General features: G+C 39.7%; 1 protein-coding gene across 5 annotated transcripts in view; it reads right to left on the bottom strand.

Annotated features, from left to right (window-relative positions):
- The window catches only part of LOC147032751 (DENN domain-containing protein 5B-like), a 95,090-nt gene that overhangs the window by 59,114 nt on the left and 23,509 nt on the right, over positions 1–12,467 (bottom strand). For all 5 annotated transcript variants that reach the window (XR_015055347.1, XM_085870612.1, XM_085870615.1 and 2 more), the window contains 3 exons: positions 11,986–12,095; positions 11,089–11,484; positions 2,224–2,524 (listed from right to left, as the gene is read on the bottom strand). Coding sequence is in view for 4 of the 5 variants with exons in the window: in XM_085870612.1 (XP_085726738.1) it covers positions 2,224–2,524; positions 11,089–11,484; positions 11,986–12,095 (807 nt within the window). In the remaining variant the exon portion in view is untranslated. The remainder of the gene's footprint in view (positions 1–2,223; positions 2,525–11,088; positions 11,485–11,985; positions 12,096–12,467) is intronic.

Genomic DNA, 12,467 nt, shown 5'->3' with positions numbered 1-12,467 from the left:
AGCGTATCAAAATGTATGTAAAACGCTGGCGTACGCTGAACTATTGATATTTTTCAGTTTTGGGCGTATTCATAACGAGTTGAACGCATGCATAATGTACACAGAACGTTTCGATAACTTGTACCGACGAATGCTTAGCGTGTTGTCGGCGTTCACAACCTATGCCCAACGATAGTCTAACTTATGCATAGCGCGGCAGCGTATCGCCGACGATCACGTGGCGTAGCCTATTAATAGGCTGCCGCTCAACGATTTAAAAGCCCTGTCACACCTTGACGATTTAGCCAGCGTATGCTGACGTATGAAAAATTTGTCTAAAACACTGGCACACGTCGAATACGTTATGGGTAAGTTTTGTATATGTTAAGAGCACGCTGAAGCACGCTGGCATACGTAGTAGTACGCCGAGCTCATAGACAAATTTTAAGTATGCTCAAAATTTTTCGACGTATGCCAGTGTATGACTCACACGTTCCGCATACGCTGGCCATAAGTTGTAGGCACGTTATGCGATCGTTGACACGTTACTTGTAAGTTACTCATAAGTCGAAACACGTCGAGGCAATGTTTAGCGTACCCGAAATAAATTTCTAACCAATGAGTAACGTGCTTTGAACCTACGAGTAACGTATCTCCAACGCATATAGACGTATTTGACGTCTTCCGGACGACCACAGAACTTACTGAACGTGTTTCTAACTTACAGCTACCGTATAATGGCGTATTGGCAGCGTTTAGGGGAATTGGTATACAAGAATGGGGTTCACAGGAGGAACCCGTCAGTGTTCGACTTCATGGTTTGTTTGTTATTTTTTTTTTTTTTCCTTTGGCATGACGATGATGTTGACACTTCGATTTCTAGTGCGGTTATGATTTAAATCGTTGAGCAGCAGCCTATTAATTATATTATATTATAACCGCACGAGAAATCGAAGTGTCAACATCACCGTCATGCCAAAGGAAAAAAAAAACAAAACAAAATAAACAAACCATGGAGTCGAACACTGACGGGTTCCTCCTGTGAACCCCATTTTTATATACCAATTCCCCTAAACGCTGCCAATACGCCATTATACGGTAGCTGCAAGTTAGAAACACGTTCAGTAAGTTCTGTGGTCGTCCGGAAGACGTCAAATACGTCTATATGCATTGGAGATACATTACTCATAGGTTCAAAGCACGTTACTCATAGGTTAGAAATAAGTTTCGGGTACGCTAAACATTACCTCGACGCGTTTTGACTTATGAATAACTTACAAGTAACATGTGTCGACGTGTGTCAACGATCGCATAACGTGCCTACAACTTATGGCCAACGTATGCGGAACGTGCGAGTCATTCGCTGGCACACGTCGAAAATTTGTTGATGAGCTCGGCGTACTACGACGTATGCCAGCGTGCTCTTAACGTATACAAAACTTACCCATAACGTATTCGACGTGTGCCAGCGTTTTAGACAAAATTTTCATACATCAGCATACGCTGGCTAAATCGTCAAGGTGTGACAGGGCCTTCAGGAAAAACATGAGCCAAAAGCAATAATCAAAATTAAGGAAGTCGTACGACCAAGGATCCCATCGAGCTTGAACATAGAAAACAAATCCTTGAGATTGGATATTGCACTTAAGTGCAAAAAAAAAAAAAAAAAAAAAAAAAAAAAAAAAAACTTTAAAACAACCTTGGTAATTCAGGTTTCAGTACCAGCGATTTTGGCCTCAACAATGCAGAAATCAAGAAGAAATCCATGAAGTCAAAAGATCTTGGAAGCTGAAGAGCACTGGAATTGTACCAGTGATAATTGGAGCAATGGGAATGATAAAAAAAAAGAACCTCATGGAAATCTTAAAAGCCATCCCTGGGAATATTACTGCAAATGAACTACAGTTGGAAGCTGTCCAGAGCTCGGTGATGAGATGTGGGAGAACTCTGTTCCATCTTCTGAAACCCGCATGTGAAGATGACAACAAACGACACAAACAATGTCTCCCATATGGACAGATTTAATTGGGGCAAATAAATGTAAGTCTGCCAAATGGTAAAAGTCTAGCATCAATCAAATGTTGCAATTATATGTAAAGACAAGGCACAATTTGAATGTTGTATCTCTTTTAGTTATGCATCATCAATGCTATATTATATTTCTTGCATAAAGGGTCATTGTTAACACTGAAAATGGGAGTGCATTTCATTTAAGAGATTTTGGTCCTTTATCAGCAGATTCACCTTGAGATATGAGAAGTATTTGGTGTTCAAGGAGTGTGCATGTGAAGAGCTGCACAACATTCTCCACACCAAGCAACTCAAAGACTTCCCGTAAGGAGAAATCAAAGAGTGGCGTCTCGTTGGGACCTGGGCGCTGGCAAACAAGAGGTGGTGGGTACACAGCAGAGAAGCGTAACGAGCGACCTTGTGGAGGCAAGGGAACCTCATATAATAGGTTGTAGATGTAGCTTTCAAGAGGCAGTGGTGGGGGTTCTGGACTTGTCACAGCCCGATGGATTTGGAACAACACCTTCTTGAAGGTCTGCAGGCAATGAATTACAAGGGAGAGATTTCACATTATTGTGATGACAAGTTTGTCAATCAAACAATTATAAAACGATATAATGTAAAGTATTTGAAAGAAACCAGTTAATAAAAGAGAATCCAAAGAAAAACAAAATGCTATCAACATGAGAAAGTATAACCATGAAGCAGCAAGTTTTGTAGACAAATGAAAATGAAGGGTTTTTGAAATTTTGTATGAAAAATCCCCCACTTCCCCCATGCAGAAACTATGCATGGTTCACATTCAAGACATAAATGTTATTTTCATAAACCAATGAAGATTTCACTCTGAGCACTGCACATAATGGAAATGGCCAATGGACTTGATGAAGTCAATTTTTTTTTTTTTTGAAGGATCTCAGGCTTGCAGTGGAGCCGTCACAAACATGGACATACAGACGAATGCACGAGACACAACACAGGACTGTTAGACGAGACAAACACAGTCAAGGAGCTCGAGGGAAGTGCTGTCATTTCCCGGGATACTCTGCGAACCAGATGCCAAAACAATTGTGCTGCATTTCTCACCGCATTCAGCGGGGCATTTCCTGAAGAGGAGTTTCCTCCTCCACATTCATGCTCACCTATGGTGACTGCCCGTGCTTTTACCTTTTAAAATGATGAACGTCAAGCAAGGAAGCAGCACGTACCATTTTTAAAGTCTTTGGTACGACTCGGCCGCGGTTTGAACCGCCGACCTTCCTGACTCAGAATGGATGCTTCCAGACTCAGAGCGGATGGTCTAACCATTACACTACCGAGTCTGGCTAAATGTTGACTTCATTAAGTATGTCTCACCACCAGCTTTAAGTAAATGGTGCAAATTGTGTTAAAACTGTCCAATGTTTAGATATCCTAATGTCCCTGGTCCCCACTGTTTTGTCCTTCCCTCTCCTGCCCCCGTTGGTGTGTGTTGTGTGTTGGCTTTCATACAAGACTCGACAATGTATACAAATTTAAATTTAAAAAAAATGAGGAAGCAGTTTCTCAAACAGTTTTGTTAACCATGGTTTCAAAAAGAACATTGATATTAGAACACACAGCCATCACCTGACACTTTTTAGATACAAAAACCCATGAAGGGATAGGCCAGTACATTACATGAAAAAAAACAACCCACCAAAAAACAGGACTATGTTTGAAACTGATGAAGATGAAAATGAAGAAAAGGAATAAGAAGAAAATCTTCTGAAGGCATTAACACATCAAGGTGACCAAGTTATTCATAGCAGGTTGTATTTAATTAATATCATGAGGCATGGAACCAGGAATTAAAAGTGGGGTAATTGGGGAAAAAGAACCCCTGGGGCAGGATTAATGGCAAGGCAAAATAAATTCTGATACAAAAACATCAATCGCTCGTAAATCACATCCACCACCTTGTAAATACATTTATCTTCACAAAGAAAGTACATCTCCAAGGCACTAAAGACTACTCTAATGACACAGCAAAAGTTTGGCTTGTGAAATAAAGTATAAATAATATTGGAAAATATTTTTCCAAACATTGATGATGGCAAAAACATGAAGTCACGAATGTTCAAGGCTCAGCTGATCAAAAGTTCAATAGCCAAACAGTCTTTTAGTGGTTATTGATGAAGCAACTCATTTACCACAAGAAAGAGAGCAATCAGACATTGCAGACCCTCACTAGGACTTGTTTTGTATGGTGTTTATGCACTGGTGTGTCACATAATTAATAAGATACAAAACTAGGAGTACCACTATATAACTTCTGGCAGTAATGACCGGGTACCAAGACATCCCACTTTGATTGGATACCTGACCCTGACCCATGATGTTTATTATTATTATTCAATTGAATTCAGAATGGGATTAAAATAAATTCAATTCAAATCAAATGGAAGACCAAATAGGTAGTCCTGCATTGGAGTCATCAGAAGGAACCTGAACAAGCAAAAAAGAAAAGATGAAGTCATCAAAGAGGTACCTGGATAGGATTCGGGTTTCAGCTGCTACTCCTCTACCCTCAAACCCCTCCAGGGGCTGCCAAGTGAGCCTTATTCAAAAATAAAATAAAATAAAAACCAACCAGATCAAAAAAAATTTAATAATTCTGGCTGCTAGACCATGTGTCTGATAAAGTTGAAATTAAAAAATGTATATTCTCATCACTACTAGATCATAATTGTGAAGTTACACGTCGATTGATGAAGCGGTTCAAGAGAAATAATTTCTTTAAGATTTTCGCTCAATCAAATATGGCTGCCAGACAAGTTTCCCCTCAATCTGTCTCACCATTCTGGAGAAGATTTTTTTCTTAAAGGTTTTAGGGTAAATCCAATATGGCTATCCAATAGGGTAAATCAGGCAGGCAAACAAAGTAAAAAAATATTATCTCACTCCTCTGTGCATATGCGGACGGGATGAATTACAAGCCAAGGTACGTTAAAAGGACAGACCTGTCATTTTATTCATATTCCGATTAGTGTTCAAAATATAACATTCAGCTTAATACACTGTTGCTCAAACATAAACTGATAAGACAGACAGATGGACAGACTTGAACAAATTGCTTTATCCTGCTTTCCGCTTCACGTGTGTGAGGTAATGATCACGAAATATGTAGAACCATAACGATACGAGTTCCCTTGCAAAGATCTTCAATATGGGAGACCATTAGGCCTACCAAGCATGCGCAATGGTTTTGTCGGTGCTCTATCCTTTTTAAATGCCAAGAATCAAGCAAGGAAGCAGCATGGACCACTTATAAAGTCTTTGGTTTGACATGGCCGTGGTCGGATTCGAACCGGCAACATCCCAGACGAAATGCAGATGCTCTAACATTCCCACCATTACACCATGGAGTCTGGACAAATCAGATAAGCATAACAATTTTAGGCTGTCAGATTGGCTTACACTCACCTCTAAGCTCTCTAGCATAGGTTTCAATCCCAACCCAGCTACAAACTAATTATCCCGGTGTTTTACAGCTAGGGTGATTCACCAATGTGTTTGCCATCCCTCGGATGGACGTGAAACTGGAGTCTCATCTGTCAGCATTAGTTTGTAGATGTAAAAAATGTAACATTAGTTTTTAGATGTAAAATTAGTTTGTAGATGCTAGCATTAGTAAAAGATCCCAACGGTGTCATTCACGAAGAGGAGGCACCTCGGCAAAATTTCAAATTCCTGCCCTAACTACTGCTGGGAGAGGGATGGCAAACCACCCAGCATGACCCTCGGCCAAGAAACTGCTTCTGTAGAACCAGCGCTCTGTAACACACAGTATGGCACATCAGCCAGTCAACAATTTCAGTTGAATGTTCATGAAGGAAGGAAGGAAGGAAGGAAGGAAGGAAGGAAGGAAGGAAGGAAGGAAGGAAGGAAGGAAGGAAGGAAGGAAGCATCCTGCTGGACACAGTGAACTGAAAAATGATGAGGGTAAATAGCATAACATTCGTTGATGAATAATGAAATTAGACAATCATACTCGCCAAGCGAAAGATGTATGCAATATGGTTTGAAAAGCATATTATTGTTCCAGCAAGTGGGCTGACTGTCATACTAGGTTGTTATTAGGTCCATATTCCAGCAAAGAAGAAGTTCTGGATTCTTACACTGCACAATTAAAATTAAGTGCAATTAAAGAAGTTGGGAAGGTGGCACATCCAAGAAGAAGTTGGGAAAGGTGCAATTACATATTTACCTCTGCCACCGAAGGTGGATGGAGGATATGTTTTCACCCGTCTGTCTGTCTGTCTGTAATGACATCTCAAAAAGTTGTCCACAGATTCAGACAAAATTTGGTACATCACAAGTTGATTAGAATTTGGTTCAGGTCTGGATCCAGCCTATTAGTGGGATACAAAGTGTAAACCATTCAGCCTGGTGGAGGTATGCGCTCTACCGAGTGCCGTTCTAGTTATAACATATGTTAGCTTTGAAAATCTTTTTTGTGTCCTTTCTCCAGTACACGTAATTATGGCAGTTCGCAGTATATTTAACTTGATCTGGAGTTTTGAGTTCTTGGCAATCAAAACAAAAAAATAAATAAATAAATAAAAACCCACTCCAAACTTGGCTCATTTTTTATTTTTGAAAAAGTTATACACGTTTTCAATCCTCAAGACGAAGTGGAATGCATGAGCCTTGCTTTTGTAGAAACAAAATGTATCCAAAGTATTCAATAAAGCTATTGATTACTTCCATTTTATTAACTGTGTTGGAGTGGCGACCCATCCACAATTGTGCCCAATCGCCAAGGAGACTGCTTAGGCAGCACCAACACTGCAGAGTATGGTCCCAATGGATGGATTTTGTTTAAAAATGCAAAATCAATTTATTTAATCAACAATGCAACAGGAGTCCCACCAGCAAAATAGTATAGATAGTCTGTTCATGTTTGCACCACGATCATCCAGTAATTGCATGAGAAAATTGTTGTGCAATTCAGGTATTATAACGATTATTGTTATTAAGTTGCAAACAAACTTTTTGATGAAAGCAACTGGATTGTGCAGCCCTGTGGGAACATTAGGCCACGTGCTTTTAAAATGAAGACCATTTCAAATGTTGTGCATTTCGATGCAAAACATAAACATGTTTTTAAAAGATCTAAAGGCCCAGTCACACCTTGACGTTTTAGCCAACGTATGCCGATTTTTGAAAATTTTTTCTAAAACGCTGGCACACGTTGAATACGTTATGGGTAAGTTTTGATAACGTTGAGAGCACGCTGAAAAACACTGCCATACGTCGTTGTACGCTGGCTTTAAACGTTGTACTTTTCGGTTGTCCTCAAATTTTTGCATGCTTGAAATTTCACGACATATGCCGGCGTATGACTCACACGTTCCGCTACGCTGGCCACAAGTTGTATGCACGGTCTGCGATCGTTGACAGACGTCAACACATGCTACTTGTAAGTTAATCATAAGTTGAGACACGCCGAGGTAATGTTTAGCGTACCCGAAACTTATTTCTAACCTATGATTAACGTGTTGTTGGCACGTTACGCGATCGTTGCCACACGTCGACAGACGTTACTTTTAAGTTACTCATAGGCTGAAAGACGTCGGTATAATGGATCCTCCTTGCGTCAGCGGCCACAGCCAGGACACTTATTTGCAGCATTCTTCAAACTTTTCTTGGGCATGACGAGGATGTTCACACTTCGATGTCTAGCTTGGCTATGATTCCAATTGTCCATCGGCAGCGTCTATTTAAAATAGTCGAGTTTGAGCGTTTTAACACGTTCAGAAGAAACGCTTCAAATTTCCAAACCCCAGCGTCAAAAAACAAAGGCGAGTGACAGCAATTTAAATCGTTCATTGTAAACAATGAAAATAGTTGAGTGGTACCGTTTAAAAGTCGTTGAGTGTAAAAAAAAAAAATCCAATTGTTGAGCGCAAGCGTCTACTTTCAATAGTGGAGTTTGAGCGATTTAGCACGTTCAATAGAAACGATTAAAATTTCCGAGCGCCAGCGTCAAAAAACAAAGGCGAGTGACAGCAATTTAAATCGTTCATTGTAAACAATGAAAATAGCTGAGTGGTACCGTTTAAAAGTCGTTGAGTGTAAAAAAAAATCCAATTGTTGAGCGCAAGCGCCTACTTTCAATAGTGGAGATGCAGCCATTTAAATCGTTGAGTGGCAGCCTATGAATAGCAAACCCCACATCACCAGCAAAGATAAACTGCCGCACGATATGGGTAAGTTAGGCTATCATTGGGCATAGTTCGTGAACGCCGGCTACACGATAATTATTCGTTGGTATACTATATATATATATATATATATATATATATATATATATATATATATATATGTTATCGAAGCGCTCTATGCACATTATTGGTTCATTGTACATTTGTTTGAACCCGTTATGAATAGACCTAAATCGTAAAAACAAGCCATAGCTCATTGTTGAAAAAGCCCCATAAAAAAATTAGTCGCGAAGAACTTCGAACAATGGTGCAAAGTTGTCTCCTACCCGTGGACACGCGGACGCAAGGAGAATCCATCATAACCCACACCCTCCCCCTCACCTACTACAGCCAACATGAACAAACTACTACGAATACTAATACTGATACTGATACTGTTACTGCTGACATTGACATCGACTCAAAAAGGACTCGAAAACACTGTTGGGTTCCCCTTTTATGAACACCATTTTTATATACCAATTCCGAAAATCGCTGGGAACACGTCTTTATATGGCAGTTGTAAGCTAGAAACACGTTCATTTATTTTTTTTTTGTCGACCGGAAGACGTCATTGGAATACGTCTACATACGTCAATGTGTGTTGGGACTACGTAAAGAATTGGTTCAAAGCACGTCAAACATAAGTTAGAAATAAGTTTCGCGTAAAAAAGACATTACAGCGACGTGTTTCGACTTATGAGTAGCTTATAAGTAGCCTTTGTGGATGTGTGTAAGCGTCCACATATCGTGTGTAAAACTTATCCCCATCGCATGCGGAACGTGTGTCATACGCCGAGTACATCGTAAAATTTTGAACATGTTTAAAATTTCTTGACGTACTCTACTTACTACGACGTATGATAGCGTACTTTAGCGTTGTACTCACGTATACCAAACTTACTCATACCGTATTTGACGTGCCCCAACGTTTTAGACACATTGTTCTTAGGTCGGCATACGCTAGCAAGATCGCCAAGGTGTGACCGCGATGTTGTCACTTCCATTTCTACGGCAGTTATGATTCAAATCGTTGTGCGTCAGCCTTTTAATAGGCTACGTCACGACATCGTCGGCGATGCGTGCAACGCGCTATGCCGAAGTTAGACTATCGTTGGGCATCGGTTGTGTAGGCCGACAACAGGTTCAGCATTCGTTGGTATAAGTTATCTATAACACAACGAAACGTTCTGTGTCCGTTACTAATGCGTTATACATAAGACCAAGTCACTATGAATACGTCCGAATCTTTAAAAAAAAAAAAAACATCAAAGTTCAACGTAAGCCAGCGATTTATATAAATTTTAATACGTTGCCATCGCTGGCTAAAACGTCAAGGTGTGACTGGGCCTTAACATATGCTCTGCACATCATTGGTAAAAACATCAGTTGAACAACTGTTAACTTACACAATCAGGAGACAACATGCACTCTTACAATGATGTGCAATGCCCATCATAGAAGTTCTAAGAACCTATGATGGATATACAGAAAGCATGTGGCCTAAATAAGAAATATAAAATTAGCACTACTGTTCCATTAAAAAAAAATCATCATGTACCATGCCCTATGCAGAGCGTTGGTGCTGCCATAGCAGTTCGAAGGCTAGAATCCTGATCAGGTTGCCATGCCAACTCAGGAAGTCAAGACAGGAATTTGCAACTTGTTCGTTGTGATGACGAGAACTCGCCTACTCTTCACGAAGGATACCATGGGATCTCTAACGTCCACAAACTAATGCCGGCAGATGGGACACCCAATTTAACGTCCATCGGAGGGATGGCACCAACATTGATAAACCATCGTGCCTTTGAAGAAACAGAGATGACGGTTTGTAGCTGAGCCGAGATTAGACAGCTTGTTGGCGAGTGTGCATACTTCTCGGCCATCCTGACAAAAATTCAATTTTTTGGAAGGACTATGTCGAAAGAAAAACGCAGAAATAGGTACCGGTAGGTTTCACAATTACATTATGAGTGTATATTTTAAACAAAACACCAGATACAAATTTTCCACAATCATTTAATTCACTCAGTCCAGACAGATATCACAAACCAGCAATGGTCAAATTTATTTGTTTCAATTACCACTTGTGATGGACCATCAACAAACAATTTATTGAACAACAACTTGCCTGTGTTGTTTCACATTTATTCTGGATTTTGTTATTAAATTAATTGAATGCAAAATTGATGCTTTTTTGTGATCGCAGTTAACTACTGCAATAAATTCTTGAGAAAATAATGTTGCCCATTTCAGCACAGATGTACACAAACACCCTTTGGAATGTGCATGGCTAACTTGAACGTAATCCACATTCAAGGTAAAAAAAAAAAACAAAAAAAAAATCAAAGTCTGCTTAAATTATACATAAAAAAATCTAACATGTTTTTCAAATCTATGCTAGGTTTTCAAATCAAATCTATTCAAATCAAAAATTTCAAATCTATTCAAATCAAATGCTATGTTCAAATCTAACACGTTTTTGTTGAACTGTGCTGAAGGCCACCCGGGGCACATATTAAAGTAGGCCACTCAATAGCGCTTTACCATATTAAAGTTGATCTGCATGCGGACTCTCACACTCACTGACACACAAGCCAATTACAACCCCTGTTCTTTTTAGAGCGACAATATTGAGAGAATATAGTAATGTCTCTACTGAAATTGTATGACGTCTGAAGTGAGGGCAATTTAAAATATATATTTCTACCTGAAACCAAATCTCTCATGCCTATTAATGCTTCAAGTTGGGTGAGAAAGAAGGCATTTTCGAAGATGTTGCTACAATATGTAGTTGAGCTGGAGAAAAACATGATCATTTGCAGAGTTATCTATATGATTCAGAGGAACAAACAATGCCAATCCTCACCTGCACGAAGGGCAGTGGTGCAATGAGACACAGGCATTTGGAAACGTACAACGTGTCTCGACTGTGGTCAAATGAAAGACTTTGCCGCAGAGAGCACATGTCAGCTTCAGCAGTGTCACTCCAGCAACTTTCAGCCATGGTCACAAGAGAGTCAGAACTGCAACCAGGAGATGGGTCAGCATAAAGTGTGTCTGTGCCACCGACACACTCTACACGATGCATCGCATACAATGTGTGCATGGCACTGCTGATCTGCTGGCTTGTGACTTCCTCAAAGAAAGTCAATGAAAATCCAAAGGTACGCGAACCGTCTTCACGCGTGATGAGAAAGGAGTGGAATTCAGGTGCACGGTCATCAGCCTGTGTCCTGAACGATAGACCTTTGGGCATGCAAAGCTTAAAAAACATGGAAGTAGGGACAAATGGTGGAAAGAGGGAAGTGGATTTCCAAGATTAGAGGTAATAGTACAGAAAAAAAGCAAAGCCCATTACAAACATGACAGTTTCACAAAAAAAAGAGTTTTAAAATACTAATGAGAATGCAAATTATCAGAAAGACAGGATTTGGCTTTGGACTCCATAACAACAAAACTTGAGAAATGTTCCATATTTTGAGAAAGTGTAAATATTACAATAAATCACAAAGCCATTTATAAATTGCCTTGCATCTCAAATCCTATTAAACGAACCTCCCCCTTCAAAAAAAATAAATAATAATAATAAAAAAGGTAGGATAATGCCTCCATGAAAAAACATGTTCATAATTATGTAGACGACAATTGAAATCATAAAAATTAAAACCAAAAAATAGTATACAGATTAATATTGTTTTATAATCAAGAATACTTGATGGGAATAAAAAAAAAAAAGGAATGAGGCCAGGAAAAGCAAATTCACCATTCCTACTGCATCCTGGTCAAATGGATTCCACTCCACATTATTCGGATAATGTGCGAGGACTTTTGATTTAAAGGTTCTTCTGAGGGGGCTAACTTCAAAATCTTCACCTGATGGATGGGGGGGGGGCGGGGAGGCATCAAGTTCAAGCTCTGAGCAATTAACATAATTATCAAACACACCTATAATTTAAAAAGGGTGAATCTCTTTAAAATAATGACTTTGGGTGTTGTGCTACAAGAATTAAAATGCAAAAGTATCGTTTGGGTGTTCATCTTCCTTTTTGGAGAAAAATATTCTGCAGAGACACTTCTTTGGTATGCAGCACAAGGCTGCGGGGTAGCATCATTGACTGAGGATGCGGGGTGCCGCTGATGCAACACCCTCTACTCTGCTGGTTATGGCAGCAATTTGGAATTTGGCCATCGTGCTGGCGATAGCTCACCTCCCCTTCATGAAGGACACAATGGGATCTTTAACAC

The sequence above is a fragment of the Eptatretus burgeri genome, chromosome 2 (genome assembly GCF_056783735.1).
Source record: "Eptatretus burgeri isolate ZD-2024b chromosome 2, Ebu_testis_v1, whole genome shotgun sequence".
In the NCBI taxonomy this organism is placed as follows: Eukaryota; Metazoa; Chordata; class Myxini; order Myxiniformes; family Myxinidae; genus Eptatretus; species Eptatretus burgeri.
Note: the sequence above shows the minus strand (reverse complement) of the source record. Positions and strands in the feature narration are given on the sequence as shown.